This window comes from Chelonia mydas, chromosome 5, assembly GCF_015237465.2.
Source record: "Chelonia mydas isolate rCheMyd1 chromosome 5, rCheMyd1.pri.v2, whole genome shotgun sequence".
NCBI classification, from domain to species: domain Eukaryota; kingdom Metazoa; phylum Chordata; order Testudines; family Cheloniidae; genus Chelonia; species Chelonia mydas.
The window spans coordinates 40,338,753-40,365,213 of record NC_051245.2 but is presented as its reverse complement, the minus strand read 5'-3'; the positions used below and the strand labels follow the sequence as shown (position 1 = coordinate 40,365,213).

At 43.5% G+C, this 26,461-nt stretch overlaps 1 protein-coding gene across 5 annotated transcripts in view; it reads right to left on the bottom strand.

Annotated features, from left to right (window-relative positions):
* The window catches only part of CWC27 (CWC27 spliceosome associated cyclophilin), a 209,690-nt gene that overhangs the window by 54,118 nt on the left and 129,111 nt on the right, over window positions 1-26,461 (bottom strand). For all 5 annotated transcript variants that reach the window (XM_007058988.4, XM_043546330.1, XM_037902906.2 and 2 more), the window contains one exon: window positions 23,313-23,413. In XM_007058988.4, coding sequence (XP_007059050.2) covers window positions 23,313-23,413 — 101 coding nt within the window. The remainder of the gene's footprint in view (window positions 1-23,312; window positions 23,414-26,461) is intronic.

Below are 26,461 nucleotides of genomic sequence, written 5' to 3'. Positions count from 1 at the left end.
AAGAAACTTGGGATGCAGTTGCAGTGAGACCTTTTCCTCATGGAATGTGGTGAAGGTGGGGTTTGCCATCATGGCTCCCAGCTCACCAATCCTCCTCGCTGAGGAAATGGCAACAAGTAAAGTGACCTTCATGGAGCGGAGAGAGAGGGGGAAGGAAGCCAGTGGTTTGAAGGGAGAATTCATTAAAGAGGTCAGGACTAGGTTGAGGTCCCATTGGACAGTGATAGGTTGAATGGGTGGATACTTACATAAATGTGCTTCCAGAATCGGGCGGTCAACAGGTGGGTAAAAATCAAATGTCCTTCCACTGGAGGATGGAAAGCACTAATGGCGACTGCATGCACTCTGACAGAGTTGAGAATGAGTCCTGAGGTTTTCAGGTGAAGGAAACAGTCTAATAGCACGGGGATGCCTACAGCTTCGGGGCAAGACCTTGCTGTTGGGCCCAGGAGGTGAAGCGTGTCCATATGGCCTGACACGATCGCCTCATGGAATCCTTTTGGCTACTGGAGAGGATGCCTTGCACTGCCAATGAGCATTTTCATGCTAATGGAGGTGTCCGTCCAAAAACCATGCTGTCAGGTGTAGCGTCCATGAATCTGGATGCCTCAATCTGCCGTTGTGTTGTGTCAGCAATTCTGGAAACGTCTGGAGTGGAAGTTGTTTTGACACGTGGAGAAGAAAAGGGAACCAGAACTGGTGAGGTCAAACTGGAGCAATGAGATTGGGTGTCTCTCTCTCCCGCTGGAGTTTGTGGAGGATGCAGAGTCGGAATGTGTGTGTCAGGGGAGAAGGTGTATTTCATCTGGTCTGACCAATCATTGACCAGAGCATCACCCAGTGAGTGGTTTTTGGATGGACAGGGGTGCTGATGCATGCATAATGTCTAGTAACTGATGCTGACTGTCCTGCAGCTCTTTCACTGAGATCTGAAGAGCACTGGAAATTTTCCGTAGGGGTTTCTGAAAATGACAGTGGTCCTCTGGCAGGGAGGAAAGTGTAGATGACACAGCTGCATCTGCAGAGGATGAAGAGAATCTCTCCGGATCTGTTGGTACCCAGCTTCTTGGGCAAGGCAAAAGAGGAAACTGCCACAAAGCCATTGGCACCCTCTGGTAGTCACATTTCTGGAATGGAAGTGGCAGACTGTGCCGAACATCCGGGGCCCTCAGATTCATAGTCTTGCATGAATGGCAGTGCAAATGGAGCCATCAGAATGGGATGTGCTAGAGAGGTACACCAGCAAGAGGCAGACATAATGCAGGAGATAGAGCCCTCTGCAAAGCTGAGTGCACCTCCTTCCAGGGCAAACATTTTGTGAGGGCCAGGAGTGCTTCCCTGGAATCAATGGTATCCGGTCTATTGACAGGGCCAGAACCAGTAAAGGACTGATGATTTATGGGATACTGGCAGAGCCGAAGCAGGAGGAGTACAGGGATCCGACAAGTTTTGTGTCACTCTTGTGAGTCTTGGAGCATGTAGCTCTTCCGCGGCTGAAACTCATGGATGGCGCAGCATCCTCCTTGGATTTAGAGGAAGACTTACTGCCATGCTTAAGTGCATGCTTCCGTGGCTCATGGCTAGGCCCTGATGCAGGGTCCGTAGCACTGGTACTGGTGGATCCAGACAGAGGCTCCGTAGTAGGGGGAGTGCTCTTGGATTGGTCATGCCGACTTATGGGGCGTGTGCAAAGGGGGGTTCCCCAGCCTGGATCCGACTTCGGCTCCGTGGCTAGCTCCATGAGGTGCTTCTTGAAGTGGAGAGCTTGGCCTTCCTGTGTACAGGCAGGGAAGGAGAGGCAGTTACTGCACCTGGAGGCAATGTAGGCTTCCCACAAACAGTGCAAACAGCATTGGTGTTCGTTGCTGATGGAAAATGAGCAAGGGCAGGAAGCACAGACTGCAAATCCTGGGACCTTCAGCATAATCCAGTACCCAGACCTCAGAGCTTGTGGAGAGGGGAGGAAGAGAATTGTTTGGCGTGAAAAATTACCAAAGCAACGTCCCAAAAAGTCCTTAATTCTAAAAACTGCTAGGAATTGCCAAAATACAACAAAAAGCAATAAAATTCTAACTGTGAATGAAAATAAGAACCGTTTTTGTAAAAAAATTTCGAAAATGAGTCACTAAGAATGAGAGCAGAAGCTCTGACTCGGACCATGTGGTGGTGAGAAGAAACTGGAGACTTGGCCGTTCCGCCTTGCCCTTTATCGCCTGAAACCAAGAGGTAATATGAGGACGCATGAGCAGACTGCCAAGCAATACTCTTTTTGAAAAGCTCCGGCTCTAGCTCCGGGGACATGGTGCACAACCCTCAGTGGAATACAACAGAGATCATCACTCGACTAAGCAGCCTTGGTTTTGCCTCAGAGAGAATTCCCTAGCATAGGTACTATAGAACAATGGTTTTCAAACTGTGGGTTGCGACCCAGTACTGGGTCTTGTAATGTAAGGCACTGGGTCATGGCAGCTCTGGTCAGCACTGCTGACCGGGCCATTAAAAGTCCCATTGGCGGTGGTGCCCGGCTAAGGCAGGCTAGCCCCTACTTCTTCTGACACCGCGCTGCACCCCGGAAATGGCCAGCAGCAGGTCTGGCTCCTAGACAGGGGGGGCTCCGTGCGCTGCCCCACCCTGAGCACCAGCTCCACACTCTCATAGGTCGGGAACCAGCCAAAAGGGAGCTGGGATGGGGGAGGGTGCCTGCGGGAGAGAGCCATGCGGAGCCACTTGCACTCCTCCGCCTAGGAGCCAGACCTGCTGCTGGCCGCTTCTGGGGCACAGTGTGGTCCACAGTGCCAGAACAGGCAGGAAGCCTGCGTTAGCACCCCTGCTGCACCGCTGAATGGGAGCCGCCCGAGGTGAACCTGTGCCCCAATCCCCTGCCCCAGCCGTGAGCCCCCCCTCAAACCTGGAGCCCCTTCCTGCACTCAGGAAACTCTGGGCAGCCCTGGGAGGCTGCTGTAATTTAGACAAGCCCCCAAGGTGTCTAAGGTACTCTGCGAGCCTGTCCAGTTGCCAGCACATCACAAAACAGGAGGGGTCAAAGATGCATTAAAACCACCTCAGCCACCTTCATACCCAGGAAGTTCTTTGCTTCCATGAGGCACAGCACATATACTCACCCTTTTCTTTTGAACATTGCAAGGTCATGTTTAATATATTTCTACATCCTGTTAGGCTTGAGCTACACCAGAAAATTAGGTTAGCATAACTAAGTCGTTCAGGGGTATAAAAAATCCAAACCTCTGATTGGCATAGTTAAGCCAACCTAAGTCTCTGTGTAGACAGCACTAGGTCAACAGAAAAATTCTTCTGTTGAACTAGCTACTGCCTCTCAGTGAAAGGCCTAAAACAGTGTATGCATGCGTTATGTTACACTTTCCCATATTCACTGATATGGATACCCATTCTTTAAAGTCAAGAAATGCATCCCTCTGTAACAATACAATACAATTTAAATCAGATTCCCTCATCAAATATTCCCAAAGAGAAAAACTGAATTTTTTAGAAAACAAATCTTAGCATTTTTTCTATAGGTCACAAACAAAAAATTCCTGATACTTGATGTTTTGTTGATTTCAGTGGAATGACCTTTAATAATGGTATTTCAAATTACAGATTGGGCCCTACAGTGAAGGGGTAAGAATAATAAAATTTTGCCAGAACTTAAAAATAATGAAGAAATCCTCTTCCAGTAATATTAACTATTTGTCAATGAAAAATAAAATCATTCACCACTGTAAAAGAAAGCAATGTAATTACTGTGTTAGTCAGGCGGATTTCTGGGCTTAATAGTTTATTATGATGAACAAAGCAATGTTGTTGTTATAAAAGTTTGTTTTAAAAAAAAACACTCTCAGTCAGGACACGTAATACTATCTTGGAAATCGTTTTTGCACCCTAACACACAGGGATGAGCAAACAGTGCATGACAATTTGTGGGATTGCTCAAATTTATTGTGGAACAATGGAAATCTGCATCACCTTTATCTGAACTTTGTCAGTTTTCAGGAACAGCTAACAGAGCCTCCAATTCTGCAAAGCATGTAAGAATGTGGGTAAGTCAATCTGTAAGGTTTGGTCAATCTGTGGCTTGGTCAATCAAGGTTTGGTCAATCTGTGGGTAAGTCAATCTGTATTCAGAAAAGCCCTTAAGCACATGTTTAATTCCCTGAAGTCAATGGGATTTAAGCACATGCTTAAGTTCTTTCCTGAATCATTGCCAGTATGAGGAACAGTGGACATTCCGCTGACTGTGGCCACTAATGGACCCTGGCCCAGCCTGGTTGAGGCACAGGAAGCATCCTTCTTCTGGCTCCACCCAAGAATATTCTTGCTGACAGCAGGCAGCTTCTTTTATTTTGGACAGCTAGGCCTTGATTGGCTGTTGCTGGTCCCCAGCCCTTCTAGATGCTGGAGGATCAGATCTCATAGGTTCCCAAATTGGTGCACTTTTTCTCAAAGAGCACTGTTTCCTGGGACAAGGTGCAGCAGAGCAGCAGAGCCTCCAAGGTCTGGTAAACCCTGTTACACTTCCAAAGAGCCCATAAAAAATGTTACCTAACCGGAGTGGAGAAATTATACTACTGATGGCCAGAAATTGGTTTCTTCAATCGTCATATTTGATACCTAGATGCTACGCTAATGGGTGCCTTAGAAATACCTACACTGAAAGAAATTTTTAAAAATGAAATAATGACAAAGATTTAAAGGGACAGGATAAAGATTGAGGCTTTACTCCAAAATGTAAGTTGTATCTTACATAACCATGCCTCATATATTGAAAAGGTTTCATAATAAGGACTGCAATCACCTTAAAATTTACATGTTTAGGATGTATAACCCAGGTACAGCTAGAATTCTGAATTTCTAATATTCGCAACATTCTCTAGGTCATGGTAATTTTCTTATCCTAAAACCTGAGGCCTCAATACAAGAAAGCCTCAATCTCTTCAGGATAGCACTTAAATATAACCTTAAGTCTCACTGAAATCAATCAGACTTAACAACAAAATGAAACATGGAACTTAAGCTCAAACTTAAATGCTGCCCTGAATCAAGGCCTTAGTTATTATATACTATTCTCTGACGGTATTACCATAGTTTAAACTTTATTATTATAACAAAAAAGGTTTTGTACCTAAAACAGGATCCTTAGATTTTGTTGTTAGTTTCTGAAGGTTTCACTGTTTCTTTTGTATTTGTGGCATTTCAAATACATCCTATGTGGCTATTTGGTTTTTATCACCATTTAGAGATTAACGGGTTATTTTAAGGAAAGGTACTAATGTTCAAAAGCTGCAACTGAAAATATGACAGTTAAAGAAAATCAATTGATTTTTTTTAAAAAAAATATTCCTTTAAAACTATCAGCATATTGAATACATAAAAAACTGTATAGATTAAATTTGTCTAAAGTAACTTTCATGGTAACATATTCACAGTTTTACACTACACAAAGCTATGAAACGAATGATAGATTTTTCAAATATTTGATTAAGTACTGGCAAAATACTGAAGAAATTCAGCATTCGAATGAATTATATGTTTGATGTAATTCTTGGCATCACTACAGTAAATGTCAGATAAAAGAAAAACATCTTATTTAATGTAAGGTCTTGACAGCAGTCTGGCATAGCTAACAACCTTATTCTCAAATTGGAAGGCTGGTTATAATCAAACTTGTAAGGAGGGAATTAGGTTTTTTCCCTCCTCTTTAAACCATGTAAACACTTAAATGTGCTCTCCTCTGCCCCCCACTACCACACCACTCTGTAATTACTCTAATGTTTTGAATCTGGAACAAACACAAGCAGGCAAATATGTAGTATGTATAGTTGAAAGTATTAATACCAAATGTGCTACTAATATTAATAAAGAGCTGTCAGCAGCTGTCAAAGTAGATGTGTGGTGGAAGCACAGACATCAGGCAGTAGCCTTATAACAGAATTGGGCCCTGATCCTGCAAGGAGCTCAGTATGACTAGACCCCTGTGCTCAGACTGATCCCTAATGGCTTCAATGAAGATCATCCCTCTTCCTCCCAATACGGTTATTGTATCTGACTTTTAGTTCTTTAATGAATGAGAAAGATTGGTGGCCTCCATGAACAGTACATATAACATGTACGAACCTTCATGAGGAGAATATACCAGGTACAATAGGGCTTTTAAATATTACGGAAAAAGGCATAATAAGAACCAATTGCTGGAAGCTGAAGCCAGACAAACTCAAACTCAATTAAGCACAAGTTTTACAAGTGAGGGTGATTAACCTCAGGAACAAACTAACAATGGAAGTGGTAGAATCTCCATCTCTTCAAGTCTTCAGATGCTTTTCTGGATGATATACTTTAGTCCAACAGTTATGGGGCTAAATACAGGAGTAACTGGTGAAATTTAATGGCCTATGATATGCAGGAGGTCAGACAAGGTGATCTAATAGCACCTTCTGTTCTTAAAATCTATGAATCTGCTAAAGAATGTCGCAGCTCACGTGTACTGAGAAGAGATCCCAATGTCCATCCCACATACTCTTCCCAAAAGATTAAGAGAAATCAGGTGGTAATGGAAATACTCTTACTACAAACAAGCAATTATTTTCTGCGATAAGAAGCTGTTTTTAAGCCACGCAGATATTATTTTTAGTCTGTGGATTCAGAAGAGTCTAGATGCACCAACATTTATTTTGCAAATTTAAATGCAAACAAATTTATTATGTGAATTAAAATTCAGATAGATAATCAAACATGACCAACCGTAAGAACTAAATTATGGCTTGGTATGAGCATATTGTTTGTTGGCCATAAAAAACTTTGAACATTTGGACAAACAGTAGTTAAATTTTTAAAATGAAATAAATTGGTAGGTTTTTATTTGTTTAAAACAAAGCAATATAAGGACGTTTATATGCCTAATAACTTGCAAAATGTAATCTTATTAAAAAGAGATTTTTTTTGGAATACCAAAAATACGAAGTACTGTACCAAAACGCCTCCTTTCCAAGTCCCAAATATCTGAGATTGAGTTGTACAAACTGCAGAATATCATGTATACAAGTCTACACAGAGACGCAGAATCTCTCACCCAAGATCTCAAACTGGATAAGGAACATGGGAGGCCTTTTGTCCCCTACTGCCAACAAGAATGGTGAGGTACTCCCCATCCCAATACATTTTTGCAGGAGGGGGCATGCAGGAGTCATCTTACGTCTAATGGATCACTTTCACGGATTATCAGTCAGAGAGAAAATATCATCATTGGGCCATGTCACCTCTTTAAATATTTTTGTTGAAAAAATGAAGATCAAGCAGGGATGAATCAGAACCTCATGTTGGAATATTACAGGCACACAATGAATACAGTAGTTAGAAAGTGAAAAGATCTATTACGTCATCAATATTTATTTCTCTGCCAATTCAAAGTTGTTACAATACATTTTATAATATTTTGTCCAGTCGATTAAACGTTTCAGGTGACTAGGCGTCCACTATCTCCTTGGGAGACTATTTGGCAGCCTAGTATAGTTCAATGTTAAGAAGTTTTTCCTGGTATTTAACGTAAATGTCTTAGGTCAGGTCTACAAACAAAAGTTAAGTCGACTCAGCTATGTCACTCAAGGGTGTGAAAAATCCTCCCACTCCAGCAATGTAGTTAAGTCAACCTACCTCCCTAGTGTAGACAATAGGTCAACCGAAGAATTTTTCCATCAACCTTGCTACTTACTGCCTTTTGGGAAGGAGGATTAATTATGCTGACAAGAGAACCTCTCCTGTCGCTGTAGTGAGTGTCTACACTGACGTGCTACAGCAGCGCAAATGTAGTGCTATAGCTGTGTCGCTGTAGCGTTTCAAGTGAAAACAGCCCTGAGATCCTCCCAGTTAGTCCTTCTTATACATGTTCATTTGACACTTAAAAAATTCGTCTCCCTTCTTGGTGTTCACATTAAGTGGCACACTAACAGCTAAACTAATCTATGTATCGATATCTATATAGAAGTTAAAACAAAACAAAACCTTTTGATCTAGCAGAGAAGGACTCCCAACAGCCTTAACTTTGGGGAAGTTGAATCTTGATCAAACTTTGTGCCATGGGTCCATCTCTAATTATAAGGATGTCAAGGCTGAGGCAAAGGGATGCTCTGTCATGAAGGAGGGGCAGCTGGGCCAAACCTGAGTGGTGCTGCTACGCTATGCACCAGGCTGCAACACCCGCAGCAGGAAGCCAGGCCCAGTCCTGTGGGACAGGAGCTGCCATTATAGAGTAAGTGTGGGGTGGGCTCGCTCCTTCATTCCCCTCCTCGCCGGGCAGCCATTAGGGTTGCAGTGTCAAGGTGGAGGGTGGCTGCTGCAGGTGACGGTTAGATGCTTGGTGGGGTGAGAAGGTGGCAGTGGTGAGATTTATATATATTGTATTTACAGCAATAATTGAATTTTCAAACCTGTGACTTTACACATCATTTCCCCTCTAAACTGTGACCTTCTTTAAATTTACCATGACTGCTTCATGATTTTTGCTATAGAAGTGCTGTGACAAATCTGCAGCCCGAATCATAACTGAGATTTTAAATCCTTTCTTTATTTACAAGCTCAGATTGCCCTATGCTGTCTGAATTTTGGCAATATTCACAACTCAGGCATTGTTTTGATATTACACCAGAGACAATCTGATACTTCATCTTTCAAAAGCAGATTAGAAAATTTGTCTAACCTTGCATCTCTGTATGGCTATGTTTTACTTGCTGAAGGTTCTGATAAAATATTTAAACTCAAGGAAACCTGTAGAGGGATTAGAGAAGTAATTTAGCTAAAAGGATTGGAAAAATTTATTAAAACACTGGACAAGGTCAACCCAGAAAAATTACTTTTGACTAACTAACTATAAACCTTCACACCGAATTTATTAGACACTAGAAATTCTTTCAAGGTAGAAATGGAAGATTGCAGTTTTTGTTGAATAGACTATAAGATACTGTATGATTTGAGATTATCCTACAGTGCCCACCCTCTCTTCCCCTTTAGCAAAACTAGTTTTTTTCCCCCCTAGTGCTATAGTAATAGAAATAATAATACAAGAAAACATGATACTACAGTAAAAGCTTTGTTATCTGCCATGTTGGGGGAATGGGGGGGTTCTGGTTAGTCAAAAATTCCAGTTAAGTAAGAGTTATACTTACCAATGGAATATCAATTTTCAAAGAATAATAATACAATAAAATGAATAAAGTATAAAATAGTATACAGGTTGTCAAGGTTCCTTCCCCACTCTGAACTCTAGGGTACAGATGTGGGGACCTGCATGAAAGACCCCCTAAGCTTATTGTTACCAGCTTAGGTTAAAAACTTCCCCAAGGTACAAACTTTGCCTTGGCCTTGAACAGTATGCTGCCACCACCAAGCATTTTAAACAAAGAACAGGGAAAGAGACCACTTGGAGACGTCTTCCCCCCAAAATATTCCCCCAAGCCCTACACCCCCTTTCCTGGGGAAGGCTTCATAATAATCCTCACCAATTGGTCAGGTGAACACAGACCCAATCCCTTGGATCTTAAGAACAATGAAAAATCAATCAGGTTCTTAAAAGAAGAATTTTAATTAAAGAAAAGGTAAAAGAATCACCTCTGTAAAATCAGGATGGTAAATACCTAACAGGGTAATCAGATTCAAAACATAGAGAATCCCTCTAGGCAAAACCTTAAGTTACAAAAAGACACAAAAACAGGAATATACTTTCCCTCCAGCACAGCTTATTTTACCAGCCATTAAACAAAAGAAAATCTAACGCATTTTCTAGCTAGATTACTTACTAACTTAACAGGAGTTGGAAGGCTTGCATTTCTGATCTGTTCTCGGCAAAAGCATCACATAGTCAGCCAGAACCCTTTGTGTCGTCCCCGTCCCCCCCGGCCTCCTCCAGATTTGAAGTATCTTGTCCCCTCATTGGTCATTTTGGGTCAAGTGCCAGCGAGGTTACCTTACCTTCTTAACCCTTTACAGGTGAAAGGGTTTTGCCTCTGGCCAGGAGGGATTTTATAGCACTGTATACAGAAAGATGGTTACCCTTCCCTTTATATTTATGACTCAGGTACTCACCAATCCACTAGTAGTACTGCACAGCAGGTTATCTTAAGACACTACATATCACTATGGGCAGCGCATGGCGTACACCCAGATCACTAAAAATACACTTAATACTAAAACTATACTGAACGTAATTAGAAAAGGAGTACTTGTGGCACCTTAGAGACTAACAAATTTATTTGAGCATAAGCTTTCGTGCCACAAGTACTCCTTTTTTTTTGCGAATACAGACTAACACGGCTGCTACTCTGAAAACTGAACATAATTAATCTTTCTTTGATGATTCAGAAGGCACTTCAGGCCACACATCATTATCAACATCAATTATCCTCGTAGATGTAAAAGGTGTAGGAGATGGGGCTGAATCTGTAATGACCCTATGACACACCCTGGAAGCTTCTTTTTTGAATAAGTCCCTTATATCAGCTTGCTTACTGGTCTTCTGCCTCTTGTGCGTAAAAGGAGAGTGCAGAATGTGCAGTTGCATAACCTCCTGGGCAGTATACTAGTCCTGGTTACTAGATTGAAGATTTGTATTGGGAGATATCAGAAATGTCAGTTAATAGAGGTTTCTGGTTGATAAAGTGCCAGATAACACAGCTTTTACTGTATCTAGTTACTGTATTTAAATTAGAGATTTGAGGTTTCATATAGACTTTGTTTTGCTTTTCCCCCACCCCTGAAATGGGTTATATTTTACATTTCTTTCAACCACAGATATAACTAGAAATGACTGCAAACTGATGTGTTGTTCAACAAGTGCTTGGATCTTTTCTAATACTCATTTAAGCCTTTGAGAAAGTACATCCTGATTCTGAATCGCCTCTTGTAAGGTGGTGATTAGCCCATCACCTTGCAGGCTCACATAATGCATATAATTCAAATAAACAAGCATTATTTTCCACATAATACTGCAATATTAAATATTTTAATATGTTTATTAAAGAGATAGTTTGGGAATTTCAAAATCTTTTAAAACAATGTCCTGTTACTAATTTTACCTTTGACTTTTAAAAAGAAAAATTCAATTTATTTTCATCATGCTGTTCTTTTCTTTTTCTTTTCTTTTTTGTACTTTGGATTTGACAATGAAGAGAAACTATTCAGTTCTACTTGTTTCTAGTTAATTTATACTCAGTTTAGGTTCCAAATTCTCAGGGGATTGCATAATCTTGCGATGCCTGAGAGTGCTGAAAATTTAAACTGTTTTCACGTAAATTAAAAAAAGATTCACAATGACATTTCTATTAGTATTAGATTTTACAAAATTCATCTCCAAGCATTAAACCTTAATTTTGGATTTGAACTACCTGTTGTTATTGTTCCTTTAAAATCACCTGAAGTGTGGAAAATGTTATGACTATTAGCTGCAATTATACAAGCAGGGATATTTGTAGGGAAATCTAACATTCAAGGGTCTAAGCTGATTGCCTGCTCAGGTCAAAAGAACTAAAATTGGGGTACTTAGTGTGATCATCAACCAGTTGATATACTGAAATGCTTTTTTTCTAACACACAGCTATCAAATAGCGATAGTGACACCATTGAACAAAGATGGCAAGAAACAAGTCTAAAATACATTAAGCAGCAGCAGGAGGAAAAAAGACATTTCTACGAAGTCTTATTCCTATAGCTTATGTCATGTAATATCAAATGAAAAAAATGTTGTTCTACTGAATTATAGCAATGTTGCACCAATTGCCCACATACCAAATGCCGTATCAAAAAACCATATCATTTATGATTTGTCTACCTATTGTGACCTGGTCAGGGAGGGGAAGTTATTCAAGGCTGGCTTATAAGATTTTCCTGTGTGAATGCACTGGTCCAATTTCTATTGGGACTTTGAGAAATACAAACAGGGAAGCAACACAGTGGCTTCCCAGGTTTAAGAACATCTAGGCCAGGGGTGGGCAAACTACGGCCCACAGGCCAAATCCAGCCTGCCAGCTGTTTTAATCCGGCCCTTGAGCTCCCACAGGGGAGCGGGGTCTGGGGCTTGCTCCGCTCCGGCGGTCCAGCCGGGGAGCAGGGTTGGGGGCCGCTCCACTCGCCTCCCGGAAGCAGTAGCTGTCAGGGTTCCTTCCCCACTCTGAACTCTAGGGTACAGATGTGGGGACCCGCCTGAAAGACCCCCTAAACTTATTTCTACCAGCTTAGGGTAAAACTTCCCCAAGGCACAAACTCTTTGCCCTTGGAGGGTATGCTGCCACCACCAAGTGATTTAACAAAGAATCAGGGAAAGGACCACTTGGAGTTCCTATTCCCCCAAAATATCCCCCCAAGCCCTTACACCCCCTTTCCTGGGGAGGCTTGAGAATGATATCCGAACCAATTGGTTACAAAGTGATCACAGACCCAAACCCCTAGTTCTCAGGACCATAGAGAAATCAGTCAGGCTCTTAAAAGAAACAGAACTTTATTAGAAAGAAAAAAGGTAAAAGAAGCACCTCTGTAAAATTAGAAGGGAAGCTAATCTCACAGGGCAATCAGATTTAAAACACAGAGGATTTCCCTCTGGGCAAAAACTTTAAAGTTACAAAAAGAAAATCAGGAATACACCTTCCTCTCAGCACAGAGAAAATCAAAAGCCAAAACAAAAGTAAACTAATGCATTTCCTTGCTAGTGCTTACTAATTCTAATGGAGTTGGATTGCTTTCTTGATCTCTCTCCGGCAAACACACAGAACAGAGAAACAAAAGTCCCCCCCCCCCCCCCAGATTTGAAAGTATCTTGTCCCCTTTTGATCAGGTGCCAGACAGGTTACCTGAGCTTCTTAATCCTCTACAGGTAAAAGGATATTGTGCCTCTGGCCAGGAGGGATTTTATAGTACTGTATACAGGAAAGTTTTTACCCTTCCCTTTATATTTATGACAGTAGCATTGCCCTCCTTCGGCTCCTATGCATTGGAGCAACCAGGGGGCTCCGCTCTGCGCTGTGCCCCCACACCAAGCGCTGCCCCCGAAGCTCCCATTGGCCAGGAACTGAAGACAATGGGAGCTGCAGGGGCCGTGCCTGCAGGCAGGGCAGCACGCCTCCGTGTAGGAGCTGGAGAAAGGACATGCTGCTGCTTCCGGGAACCGCTCAAGGTAAGCATTGCCCGGAGCCTGCACCCCTGAGCCTCTCCCCTTGCCCCAACCCCTTGCCCCAGGTCTAATCCCCCTCACGCCCTCCGAACCCCTAGATACCAGCCCGGAGCACCCTCCTACACCCCAAACTCTTCATACCCAGCCCCACCCCAGAGCCTGCTCCTCCAGCCAGAGCCCTCCCCCCCTTCTCCCTCCTGCACCCTGAACTGCTCATTTCTGGCCCAACCCTGGAGCCCGCATCCCCAGACAGAGCCCTCACCCCCTCCCACACACCAACCCTAATTTTGTGAGCATTCATGGCCAACCATACAATTTCTATTCCAAGATGTGGCCCTCAGGCCAAAAGGTTTACCCACCCCTGATATAGGTACACACTGGAAGGACAATGGGGCCCAGCTGTTAGCTTCAATGATCCTTTATCCTTTTCCCAACATGCTGTATATCTTGTTTTGCAATGCTGAGATCTACTAGATTAAAGGACTACAAACTGTTAAAAAGGGTATTGATTCCTGGAATGGTAGGGGCACTTGCCAAGAAGCTGTCTGTCTAAAGGGACATGCTGACAGAGTGAAAGGCTCTATGGGTGTGTCTAAAGGAATTGGGCCTTCACAGATCCAGGTAGGCATTAAGGAGAAGCAAGTATTGTGTTTAGGCTTGTTTTTCAAGATACATTTTTTCTTAAATGTTTTTGCATGAATTAAATGATTCTGTGCTTTAAGAAGGCTGTTTGCTTGCTGATTATTTAGGCTATGTTTATGTCACAGAGATCATGGAAGTCACGGAATCTGTGACTTCCAGAGACCTCTGTGACATTCTCTGCTTCAGCCCCAGGGCTCTGGGACTCTGGAGCTGGCAGCCAGCAGGGCCCTGGCAGGGACAGGCAGCCCCCTGCAAGGTTCCAGTGACAGGTGACAGACTCCTAAGGGGGCCCTCCTCAGAGTTCCAGTGATGGGCGACAGCCTCGCGAGGAGGGAGGGGGACGCCTCAGGCGAGCGGCTGGGGGTGTCCAGTTTTCTCTTTGGGAAATATGGTCACCCTACAGCTCCCAGCTGCTGTGGGCTGAGGGGGCCCCCCCGGCAGCTGGAAGTTGCTGTGGGAGGAGGGGGAAACCCTCAGGTCCCCGCCACCATGGAAACTATGGGGCTGCAGCAGCAGAAGTCACAGAGAGTTCATGGCTTCCGTGAATTTTTGTTTATGGCCCGTGACCCGTCCGTGACTTTTACTAAAAATAACCGTGACAAAATCTTAGCCTTACTGATTACCAACGTTGGCCTAGATGTGCAGTCTCTGAGCCTAACTCAGATCTGCTGAGATAATCACAGTTGATTACATAGGAGCCTGCAACCCAATAACTGTCAGAGTGGGAGAATCATGTGATTTCCATCCCAAGTAGAACGTGATGGTCACAGACCCTGAGAAGGTGAGCTCCAAGAGAACAGGAAGGATCAAAAGTGCAGTTCACCTGGTAACTGCGACGTCTACCACATATATATATATATATATATATATATCAAACTGTGTACCGTCTTAGTAATTTTCCTGTGCATCCACCTACAAACGGTCATATAAAAGAAATTTCTCTACTGTAGAATTAGATCACAACATATGTTACTAGTAATTCTAGGTACATCAGAATAGATGATCTGAATGTTTTCTTCATACTTTCTATTATCAAGGATTATTATTTGTTACTTGTGTTACCGTAGCACCTAGCAGGATGAACTGACCACAACATGTCATCTTAACATTATTTAACTGTTTCAATATTGTGCTTCACTTAATTACGCATTAATCAACATTTCTTCTTTGACTGGAACATATTCATGTTTAACTTCTTTCATGTAGTAGCATCTCTGTTTTAATCTTGGGCTCAGTAATCCTGCCATGGACTTCTGAATGTTATTAAATCTTTCAAAGTCAATGAACACACCATTCTAATAAACATTTGATCACAATTCTTTGATATTAGCATAAGGAACAGATCACCAAGATAGTATTATAGTTCACATGGCCTATTTTTCATTTATCTATTTTTAAATTCTATATCAAATTCTAAGATCTGAGACAAGAGTATAAAGGGAAGAGCTGTCCTGCCCATTCTTCTGTTCCTTTGTACCAAGCTCTGAGATGAGAGACTCCGATGCACTGGGGATGGAGGGTGGGTCATGTAATGGACATATGCAATACATCTTGAAGAACAACAGTTACAAGAAGGTGACTCTTTTTTCTTCGAGTGATTTTGCATATGTCCATTATTAGGTGACTTCCAAGAAGTTTCCATTTGAGGTGGGTTAAGAGTCTCATTGTAAGAAGAACTACAGAACTACTTTTTTACATTCTCATCTTCCTTTGATGCGGTAGTAATCACATAATATCTAGCAAAGGTGTGGGCCATGTTGCTGTTCTGCACATGTCCCACAACAGAGACATTTCCCACAAAACCATAGAGGCTGAATGTGCTTGTGACAGGTATGACAATATCCTGGGCAAATCTTACGGAGTTAAGTTAAACTACTAAATTAAGTTTAATATTTTTAGAGTTCATTATATTGTAAATGCAAATGTTTGTATACTATTGTTGGATTTTATATAGCTTCTTTAAGGAGGAAGGATTAATGCAATCTCTGTGAGATAATGAGAACTTCAAAAGACTATGCTGAACAATATAGCAGACACAATTGTCTTAAATTATTTTTTTAACTAATTCTAATATGTATTACTGTTAACTCCTTGATTTGACTAATGATGTACACTGTAATCAATCCAGTTTTCATGTTGTTTAGTACTTCAGGGAAATGTAAGAAATTAGTTAACATTTTAATTGTTTATGCTCTTAAATAAAAGTTATAAAAATCCACCAAATTGTTTTCACTGACCAAATGGCAATAAGATAAAAGCAACATTAGCTATAGGGACTTGAATTAAATATTAATAGAGCATTTGACTCAAGTCATGGAAACCCTACTGTTGTTATTACAGTAGGCACAGAGCAAGCCTTCTGTCCCCAGGAAGGAGAAAAGTATCTGAGAGGGACTTAAGACTGCGGCCTGCCCTTGAATAGAGAAGGGAGCATTTCCTCTTTTTGGTTCATCCACCAATTCAGGGATGATAGAACCTTGTCTTAGATGCATACTAGTGTGTCCAGACGCATCTGAGGATGGTACAGTAACTTGAGACGCAGGCTGGCATGGAAGGTAGGGTGTCACATAAATACACACTGCCAGATGCCCCAGGAGCCTGAGGGAATTCTTCACTGGGGTTCAGGGATGGTCCTTGAAGGATGCACAGAGGTTTCATAAAGCTAGAAGCCTCAGAGCAGCAGAAAAGCTCTGGCTAGGGTTGAGTCCAGGACTGCCCTGATAAAATGTATTCTCTGGAGGATTGTAGGGATCAATTTCTCTTTGTTCACTGCCAGACTTAAGCATGAAAATACATGAAACATTCAATGGATATTTCTCTCTTCTGGCTGATGAAAGTGAAACACTGCCTTTTTCATAGGATGAAAACCCTCATCAGAGATGAGAGGCTGTGGTTTTCTCCTTCTACAAGCCTAAGGAAAGTGCTGTAACCAGGGTGGATTGACACATGGAAACACACATCCCTCAAGTCATGGGCAGCATACCAATCTCCCAGATCTAACAAAGGGATAGTAGTTGTGAAGGAAACCATATGGAAACACACCTTCTTGATGGTCTTGTTCAATTTCCAAAGGTCCAAAATGAGCCCAACACCTCTTCTTGCTTTGGGTATTAGGAAGTAGCAGAAGTAGAACGCTCTGCCCTGGTACTGAGGTGGCACTTCTTCTCTGGCTCCCAAAGAACGTAGAGTCTGCTCTTCTTGTCTTAGTACAGACTCATGAGATGGGTTCCTGATGAGGGACAGGGAAGGCGGGTGTGAAGGGTAGAGAAGACAGGAACTGCAGGGCATATCCCCAATTCTACCATGCTTAGTATCCACTTGTCTGAAGTGATGGACTGCCATGAACCTAGCAAATGTGACAGTCTGCCCCCAAAGGAGGGATGATTTTCAGTGAGATCCAGTATGGTCATTATGCTGTCCTTAATGGGGGAGTTAAACAGCCTGCTATGTGGCATGTGGTGGAAACACTGGAGGTGGATGGCTGGGGTATCCTCTTTTGCTACTTGTGCTCACACCTATACCAATCCGCCTCTCCAGGTATGTAAAACTGCTGCCTCAGAAGAAATTGAGAGCAAAATTTTGTTCTTTTCATGACTGGTGTAAAGAGACCTAGGAATTTCAGCACTACCCTTGAATCTTTAGCGCATGCGTAGCTTTGTCTGTCTTTGAGAAAAATAATGCCCAGCCCTCAAAGGGGAGCTCTTCAGTGGTGTGTTTTACCTAAGGAATCCCCAATGACTGAAGCCATGATGAGCGGCGCCTGGTTACTGTCATTGCCATGACAGGCAGCTGCATCTGCCACAGCCAGAGACGCCTACAGCACAAACATTGGAACCAGCTGACCTTCCACAAGAAGAAACTGGAATTGAATGTTGGAGTCATCTGGCAGCTTGCTGAGGAATCTGGCCAACTCATCCCAACTGGAAAAATTATAAAAGGCCAAAAGGGCTTGATGATTCACAATGCATAGCTGTAATCCTGCAGCTGCATCTTCCTGCCAAAAAGGTCCATTATTTTGTATTCTTGTTTTTGGGAGACACTTTTGCTCTTTCTTGGCAATGTATTTCATTTGCTGCTCCCACTGCCAGTGAGCCTAAAACTATTCGTGCCCTTGCAGAGGAACTTGGCATTGGCATTCTCTGTGCTTTGCCACTGGTGCAATAAATGATGGGGTTTGCCATATGGGTTTTATAGGCTGCATAACTGCACCATTTATAGGGAGAGCAACTTTCCCTGACACAGCTAGGTGTAAAATGTGCATGAGTTTGTGGGGATTTTTCTCCAAAAACTCTGTATCCCTAGAGATGTAGCCATCCTTTTCAGCAGCATCTGGTAGGACTTAAAATCATCTGGTACCAGAGATGATGATTTTCATACCAGGGCCTCATCTGGTGAAGAGGACAATGCGATCAGAGGAGGCAGGTTAGAACCCACCTGAAGCTGGACTTTCACTATTGACGCTGGAGGCCTGTCTGAAGCTGGCAGCAAACAGTGCTGACCCTCGGTGTCTGACAGAACCTCAGTACTGACATCAAGTGGTCTATTGGTACCGCATTGAGAAACTTCCTCCCTCAGCGATTTGTTTCTGTTGTGTACTGGTTGCCAGGTACAGACTTTGGATGGTCTTTTGGTATCAGGGAGACTTCCCTCCTTAGGAATTGATTTCTGTAGTACAGAGGCTCTAGATGCTGGAGGCATTCCCCACAGTAACCAGTAGGACCAATGACAGGATTAGTGTGGTGCCAAAGGACAATTGTTTCTAGACCAAAAAATTCCATTCAGATGACATCAGGGGCTTCCAAGCTATTGGTACCATGCGCTGCAGCAGAGTAGTTACTGTTAGTCTTGGAGCTGGCACTGAGATTGCTGGAAGTAGTACCAGAAGTTGCTGGTGCCATAAAAGATCCTGATGTGGGAGTCAATGTATGCACCACATGTGACAGGTCTGGCAGGGCACTGTCAGCCTGAATAATCAGCAAGGCTGGTACTGAGAGGCTTAGGAGATCCTTCACAGCTGTGTATGCCTCTGAGGCAATCACTATTGAAATGAGCCTGTGCCTTGCTTGGAACAGAGGTGAGGGCTCCAACATCTGTGCCAAGAAAGTAGTCTGTCTTGATGGCCCTGGAGTCAACAGCTCTGACCTCGTCAAGCCACTAGTATATGGCTGTGACAGATATAATATCCTGCAATATCCTGGACAAACCTTATGGGATTAAGTTAAACCTTACCGAATCAAATATTTTAGGAGTCCACTGTATTAAAACTACAAAAGTTTATGTACTGTAATAGGATTGTATGGAATTTCTTTAGGAGAAAAACCATCTCTGGGAAGTATTAGGAACCCTGGAGGACTTTTTGGGACAATACCTGTGAAATGAATTTCCTAGGAGAAACTTGGGTGAAGGGAATGCAAACGACCCACCTCCGAATCCATCTTTTTGAAGCTGAACCTTGAGCAGAAAACCACTCTCTGGCTAATTACCTATTCACGGTCTCTTCAAAGCCCCAAACTGGATAAATGAGTGACTTACAGAATCATGAGGGTTCTTGTTATGAGCAAAGGGTGTTATGAACCTGAATCTATGAAAACACTTGAGTGGGGGTTTTTGAAGGACTGCTCACATGCCAGAACTGATGTTGGAGTTGGGGTGACCTCTGGTAAGCTTATTAACACACATGTAGGTTCTTTTATTGTTTCTAAGGTGTTTTCTCTTCAATGCTTTCACCTTAAGACTATAACGTGCTTTCTTAGAAAGAGCTGTGTGGTAACTTACCCTGTGGCAATTACACTGTGTACCATCTCTGAAGAGAAGGCAAATGAGGGCTCCTTAGGCAGCCTGTCTTTTGCTGCAGGTTTCACAGTATAGTCAGGGGACTGTACAGCTTGGAAACACCCAGTCAGAAGGAAGAGAGATGGGTGTCTTCAAGAGAGCCAATGGATGGGGAGCTGGAAGCCTAGAGTGGAGGCCCTTGCTGGACCTTAGGGGAGAAATACAGGTGCAGTTGTCCTGAAATGTGACAGCAGCTCCAGGGAGGAGTAGGCTGAAGGGCGTGTACTACTTTTGATACCTGAGTGGCTAGCCTCTGTGGTTGAGTCCCCCCACACCAAGGACTCTGGTGTGGAAGTCATTCTCTGCTTTGGCAGTTGCGGATGTCCCAAGCATTTGTGCCTCTTTGAGGTATGGCAAAGAGGATCTCTTCCCATCTCTATCCTCAGATAAGGCCAGGAGAGCACTCCTGGAGAGGAAGGAACTCTCTCTTGTTGACCGAGGTTGTACCAATGGCCTCCAAGAGGAAAAACCTGGATTGTTCTCTCTGCTCCTTAGTTCTTGTCTTGGAAAATCAAACACCTGTCCCTGATGTGACCCTCACCTAAGCACTTAGGCTATGAGAGTGAGGGCCAGTCACCAGCATCAGTTTGTGACTCTTGGAGCAGAGTTTGAAGCCAGGGGACATTGGAATAGTCTCCCACAAGCACCAGGCAGAGTCCACTGCTACCAACAATGGATGTTATGGTGTGCACGCCCAGTGATGAGCTGCCAAAATCTTAACAACGGGTTTCCTCCTCACCCCACGAGGGGGTCGTTGCCCATCCCTCCCCCCCAGGACTCCTGCCCCATCCAACCCCCCCACGTTTCTTGATGCCCCCCCAGGACCTCTGCCCCATCCACCCCCCTCCCCTGTCCCCTGACTGCCCCCAGAACCGGGCAGGAGGGTCTCGTGGGCCACCGTAGTGGGTGCCCACCCCACCCCTAAGAGCCAGAGCACCTCCCGGGGGGGCGATGTGGGGAGTCCTGGCGGTGCTTACCTGGGGCAGCTCCCAGGAAGCATCTGGCAGGTCCCTCTGGCTCCTAGGGGCGGGGGAGCATAGCTGGGGGGGAGCAGGGGGAGCTGCCACTCCCCCACTGATCACATCAAAAGTGGTGCCTTAGGCGCCGACTCCCTGGGTGCTCCGGGGCTGGAGCACCCATGGGGAAAATTTGGTGTGTGCAGAGCACCCACAGGCAGCTCCCCACGCCGGCCCCAGCTCACCTCCGCTCCGCCTCCTCCCCTGAACCCACTGCCCCGCTCTGCTTTTCCGCGTGCCCTCCCCCCCGGCTTCCCGCGAATCAGCTGTTCGGCGGCAAGCCGGGGAGGGCAGAGAAGCAGGCCGCGGCTTCCCGCTCAGGCTGAGGGTGGCGGAGGTGAGCTGGGGCGGGGAGTGGTTCCCCTGCGCGCCCCCCAGGGTTACCTGCTGCGGCGCGGGCGGCCCTCCTCACGCCCCCCCGCCCCAGCTCACCTCCGCCTCCCTGGGCTGAGCGGGAAGCCGCCGCGGCTTCCCGCACGAACAGCTGATTCACGGGAAGCCGGGGGGACGGGGGAGAAGCAGAGCGGGGGCGGCGCGTTCAGGGGAGGAGGTGGAGGTGGAGCGGAGGTGAGCTGGGGCCGGGGGTGGGGTGGGGAGCTGCCGGTGGGTGCTCTGCACCCACCAAATTTTCCCCTTGGGTGCTCTAGGGCTGGAGCACCCGTGGAGTCGGCGCCTAAGGCGGCACTTTTGGCCGGTTAAATTTAAAAGCCCTTTTAGAACCAGTTGTCCCTCACGGAACAACCGGTTCTAAAAGGGCTTCTAAATTTAACAACCGGTTCTAGCGAACCGGTGCGAACCGGCTCCAGCTCACCACTGTGCACGCCCCATTACAGCCCTCCCTTGTGCCAAAGCATGATGGTTCAGGAATCTGCATCTCTAGTGCCACCTGCAGGTCATCTGTCTTTGTGCACTATTCACCCCTCTAACTGAGACACATCTGAAGTCCAACCTCTTTTGGGGCAACGAAAGCTCAAACTATTAATCAAAGTCTCTCAACAAATCTGCCTCTCTCTGGTCTCTGTCTTCAATCTCCTTACGCTATTCTGGAGTCTTCTCCTCCAGCTCTGAAGCTGAGTACTGGCTCCTCAGAATGAGTCTCTCTGAAGGCTCTGCTCTTTTGCAGATTCTGGCTCAGGCTTCTTCACTGGAGTCCCTTTGGGTTCTCCTTTTCAGACTGAGCCCTCTCCCCTTTTATGAGGAACGGGTATCTGTTTAGTTATCACCTGATGTCTTCCAGTCCCACCCATCTGGTTGAGAAACAAGTAATCAGGTACATATGACACCTGTCATAATTAATTAGCTATTAAACTCCTTCCAGCCTGTGATTGGGTTACAGTGGACAAGAGGCAAACAAAAAGAAAAGAAGGGCAAAAGAAAGAGCTCAAAGACCTGAAAATGAGTACCAACTGACAACAAGAATAACTGACAACAAGAATAACTGACAACAAGAAACTAACTAAAAATGGTTTGTTTGCTAAAGGAACAAACAGACGACATGCTTTGACTACCAGCCATGGTCAGTAAGAAGGAACTGAAGGATGGGTGGGGAGGCTCCATACTTTATATCCTCGGCTCAGAGCATGAGAATACTAAGGTAGAGGTGAGCCCCCCAGTACAGGTACTACTAAAGAAAACTCTCCAGCACCTGTGCATAAGATGTACACAACCTAGTCTAATGGACATACGCAATCACTCAAAGAAGAATGAACAGATTCAGGGGTGGCAAAGGAACTGGATTCATGTTATATCAAATGTTCTTCCAGTTAAATTTTGCCACAACAGTGGTTTCAGCTCAACAAAATCATTATAGCAAAGAAAAATTTTAAGGATACAACAAAACACATATTTTTCATTAACTTTGCCAGAGCAATCTGTGCAGCTGCAGATATTTTCTATGGTCCCTATTCTGCAAGGTACTTAAGCAATTGATTTTACACATGTGAATAGTCCCATTGAAATCATTAGAAGAATAATAGAATATCAGGGTTGGAAGGGACCTCAGGAGGTCATCTAGTCCAACCCCCTGCTCAAAGCAGGACCAATCCCCAACTAAATCATCTCAGCCAGGGCTTTGTCAAGCCTCATCTTAAAAACCTCAAAGAAAGGAGATTTCACCACCACCCTAGGTAACGCATTCCAGTGCTTCACCACCCTCCTAGTAAAAAAGGTTTCCTAATATCCAACCGAAACCTCCCGCACTGCAACTTGAGACCCTTACTCCTTGTTCTGTCATTCACAGGAGTTGTAGCAGTTTGAAGTCAATGGAGCTATTAACATGCTTAAAGTTAGGCACCTGCTTATTATCTTGCTGTATTACAGGTGGTAACAGATATATCTTTGTTAGGGAATACAGTAATATAGGGTAACAGCAATGGAAATTTCAGCTGCAGCAGCTCTCCAATCAATGTATATCATGGAACAAACACAAATAAATTTGTTTGATACAGTACAGAATGCCATTTTATATTTTATTTATACATTTGTACACTTTTGTTGCTCCTATTGTAAATTTTTAAGGAATATTTTTTTTCTTATAGAGTATCCAATTCAGCAATCTGGTTTAAATTCATCCACATGAAACCCAATAATCCTAGATGTTGAAGATGAGAAACTAACTAAAACATTTACAGTTACCACCTTCTATGATATGTGCTTACCTTCCTCTTTTTCTTTTGATTTTGTAGAATTTTCTTCTCTCTTTTGCTTTGCTTCTAGTAGTTCACGTTTCAGCTGGCGTACTTCTTTGCGTAGTTCTTCACTGCAAAGAGAACAATATTTACATGAGTCTAATCTTCTAAGAATGTAAAGCCACTCAGGAGAAACAGAGTCAAAGCTAATGGGCAGTAAATCTCTGATGTAAACAAAGGGAATGTATTGCCTCACTCTTGTTAAGTTTGGTATGAAGAACTTGGCTTAAAAGTCAATTGGAACGTTAAAAAAGCTCTTCTTTACATTAGCAAAGACAACAAAAGAATATGATAAATGGTTTCTTTTCAGAGCCCATTAGAAATATGTCAAACGCACGAGACAACCAGAACAGGGACCCTGCATTTATACTTTGATTCATTAATTTAACATTGTATCATCCATAATACTTAACTACAAGAACCACACTTAAAGGAAATAAAAAGCAGAGCGATCTCAAAACAAACATAACGTTCTTGTGAAATGCAATTTACTGAAGTGATAATTCTTCCAATCTAAGATTTCATATATGGACAGCAAATGGAGTTGATGAATCTGCATAAATATGATCCAATACCAGATTAAGTATTTTTAAAACTATATTTTGAGCGTTATGAACTTTACAAAACAATGAACATCTGAAAAAGGTCGAATGGAGAAAACCAAAAGGCTGAGACAGAAGTTACATTAACACTGAGTGATGAGTCTGTTTTGTTAGTTTATAATATGTTTTAAATGTTTTCTGCTGAACTTCCGTATTATGATCAGAATATTACTTGTTTTCTTTCAATTGCTTTTTCTAGGGGAATTGTTTCTTTGGCTCGTCAATTATTAATAAAATTATATAGATGAATTATTGACTGTCCAAAGCTATCCCCCAAAAGTGTTTGTTCAATTCTTGCAAAAGACAATCACACTGTATGAAGAGATAATTGAGTTCCAAAATGAAGTCTGGTTAGTGATAGAAAAAGTGTGAAAGCCATGATTACCGATCATTATTTCAAGCTTTTTTGGTATTCTAATTTATATATTCTCTGTTTTGCTTTTTAAGTTGTAACTGATTTAGTGCTCATGAAAGTGACTGAATAGCAACACTGGCTAGAGCCGAGCATAATGCAGGAATGTGCTGTGCAAGCATCCTCCCACAGTTCTGTCAGTGCACTTTAATTCTGATCCGTAATACCCTTGTTATTCCAGTCCTGGGCCTCTCGAGTCAAAACTTGGAATTATGTGCTGATTAATTCTTTTGATTTTTATTTTTAATCATATGTGTGAATGGGATGCTTGTGAAAAGTAGCCGAATAACTAGAATATGAAATCACTGATTTATTTACCAAAAAGGTATAGCATGGTCAGGAACAGTGCAAACTCTGCCTTATTGTTTGAAGGGACCACTTAGGGTTAGAGGACAGTCTCATCTCTATGCTCATTCAATCCTTCACTTCTGTAAGATACTTCTGTTATTTCACTTTGCTAACAGGTGCAGGAACACTTCAAGTAGCCGCAGGTTAATTCTTGCTGACTCACTTAGGCTTTTAATATTTACTCTGAATATAATGGAGACTAACAGATCCCCTACAGAGAAAGCTTAGATCTGGGATGGACAGACCAAGGAAGGACCCCTAAGTCAGCTAAAACTGGGCCATCTTTAATAACGCCAGCAATCACTTCCTCCCCAGGGGCAGCTTCACCTGATTTGCCATCTGGAGGTTCATCCACAGGACCTGGCTCAACTGCGTCCCACTGAACGGAGCTGTCTGCCATGGGAATCGGGACAAGCGATGCAGGAAGTATGGCTACACCAAGGAGATGCTACCCCACATCCTGTGTAGCTGCAAGCCCCATTCGAGAGCTTGGCGGCTGCGACACAACGTCATCCAAGATCGCCTGGCCAGAGCCATCCCACCACCTGTGGGGAAGGTTGCCATAAACTCTGCCATCCCCAGAATCAACAGCCAACTGCAACCGGACACGGTCATCACCAACGAGGACTGGAAGAAGATCATCATGGTGGACGTCACAGTGCCCTTCGAGAACAGGACCCCGGCCTTCCACGATGCCCGAGCTCGCAAGGTAGAGAAATATGCCCCTCGGGCCAAAATCTTGAGAGCAAAGGGTTACCAGGTCCAGACACATGCACTGATTGTCGGAGCCTTAGGCGCATGGGACCTCAGTAATGAGCAAGTTCTGAGAGAATGCGGAATCGGTCAACTCTACGCTTGGCTGATGCGGCAACTCATAGCGTCAGACGCAATCAGGTGCGTCGAGGGACGGCTACATAGAACACATCACCAATATTGGCAATACTAGGGGGGATGAGCTGGAGTGCTGATGAGAAGTGCAGTCAGGAAAGTAACAAATACTTTCCTCATGGATTGTATTTTCTAAATAGACAACCAACCTAATTCTCAATTACTGAGGGACAATCTCCACTCATTGATCTATTTTGCTTTCCACAACCAAATCTCTGTACAACTTTTTATGAGTGATGTACCCGAGTATTCGGATTCCAATATCTAAACTGTATTGTTAAATCACCTAAATTTGGGTTATTGCTGATTATGTACTTACTAAGCACTATACACAGATGCACAGACACTGTTTTCCCAACCTATGTATTATATAATTTTTTTAACATTAGCTTTAATAAAAATTTTAAATTTGTGATCTCGACACTGTTTACTGGAAATTGGACAGAGACCAACATATTTCACATAGATCACCATGTAGCCAACTGGTAAGAATTTGCCTGACTACTGACCAGGGCTACATTTTAATCAGCTTCTAAAGGTGAAGAGTAGGTTTGTGATGTGCAAAAACATGGATTAGGATGAGCCTAAACAACTTAGTTTTTCACTTATAACCTGTAATAATGAAGGGGGGGGCGGGAAGAGTAAGATCCCTTTTATGGACCCAGCCAGCCAGTTAGCTATAAAATCCCTCTTAGTGGCTGTTCTCTACTTGCTATACCTGTAAAGGGTTTAAAAAAAACATGAGTGGGCACCTGGCCACAAGAGCCAATGGGAAGGTTAAAACTTTTTAAAATTAAAACAAGACTTCACCTTTGTCTGTCTGTTGTTGTTCTCCAGAGAGAGAGAACAGAGCTGCGATGCTGTAAGAA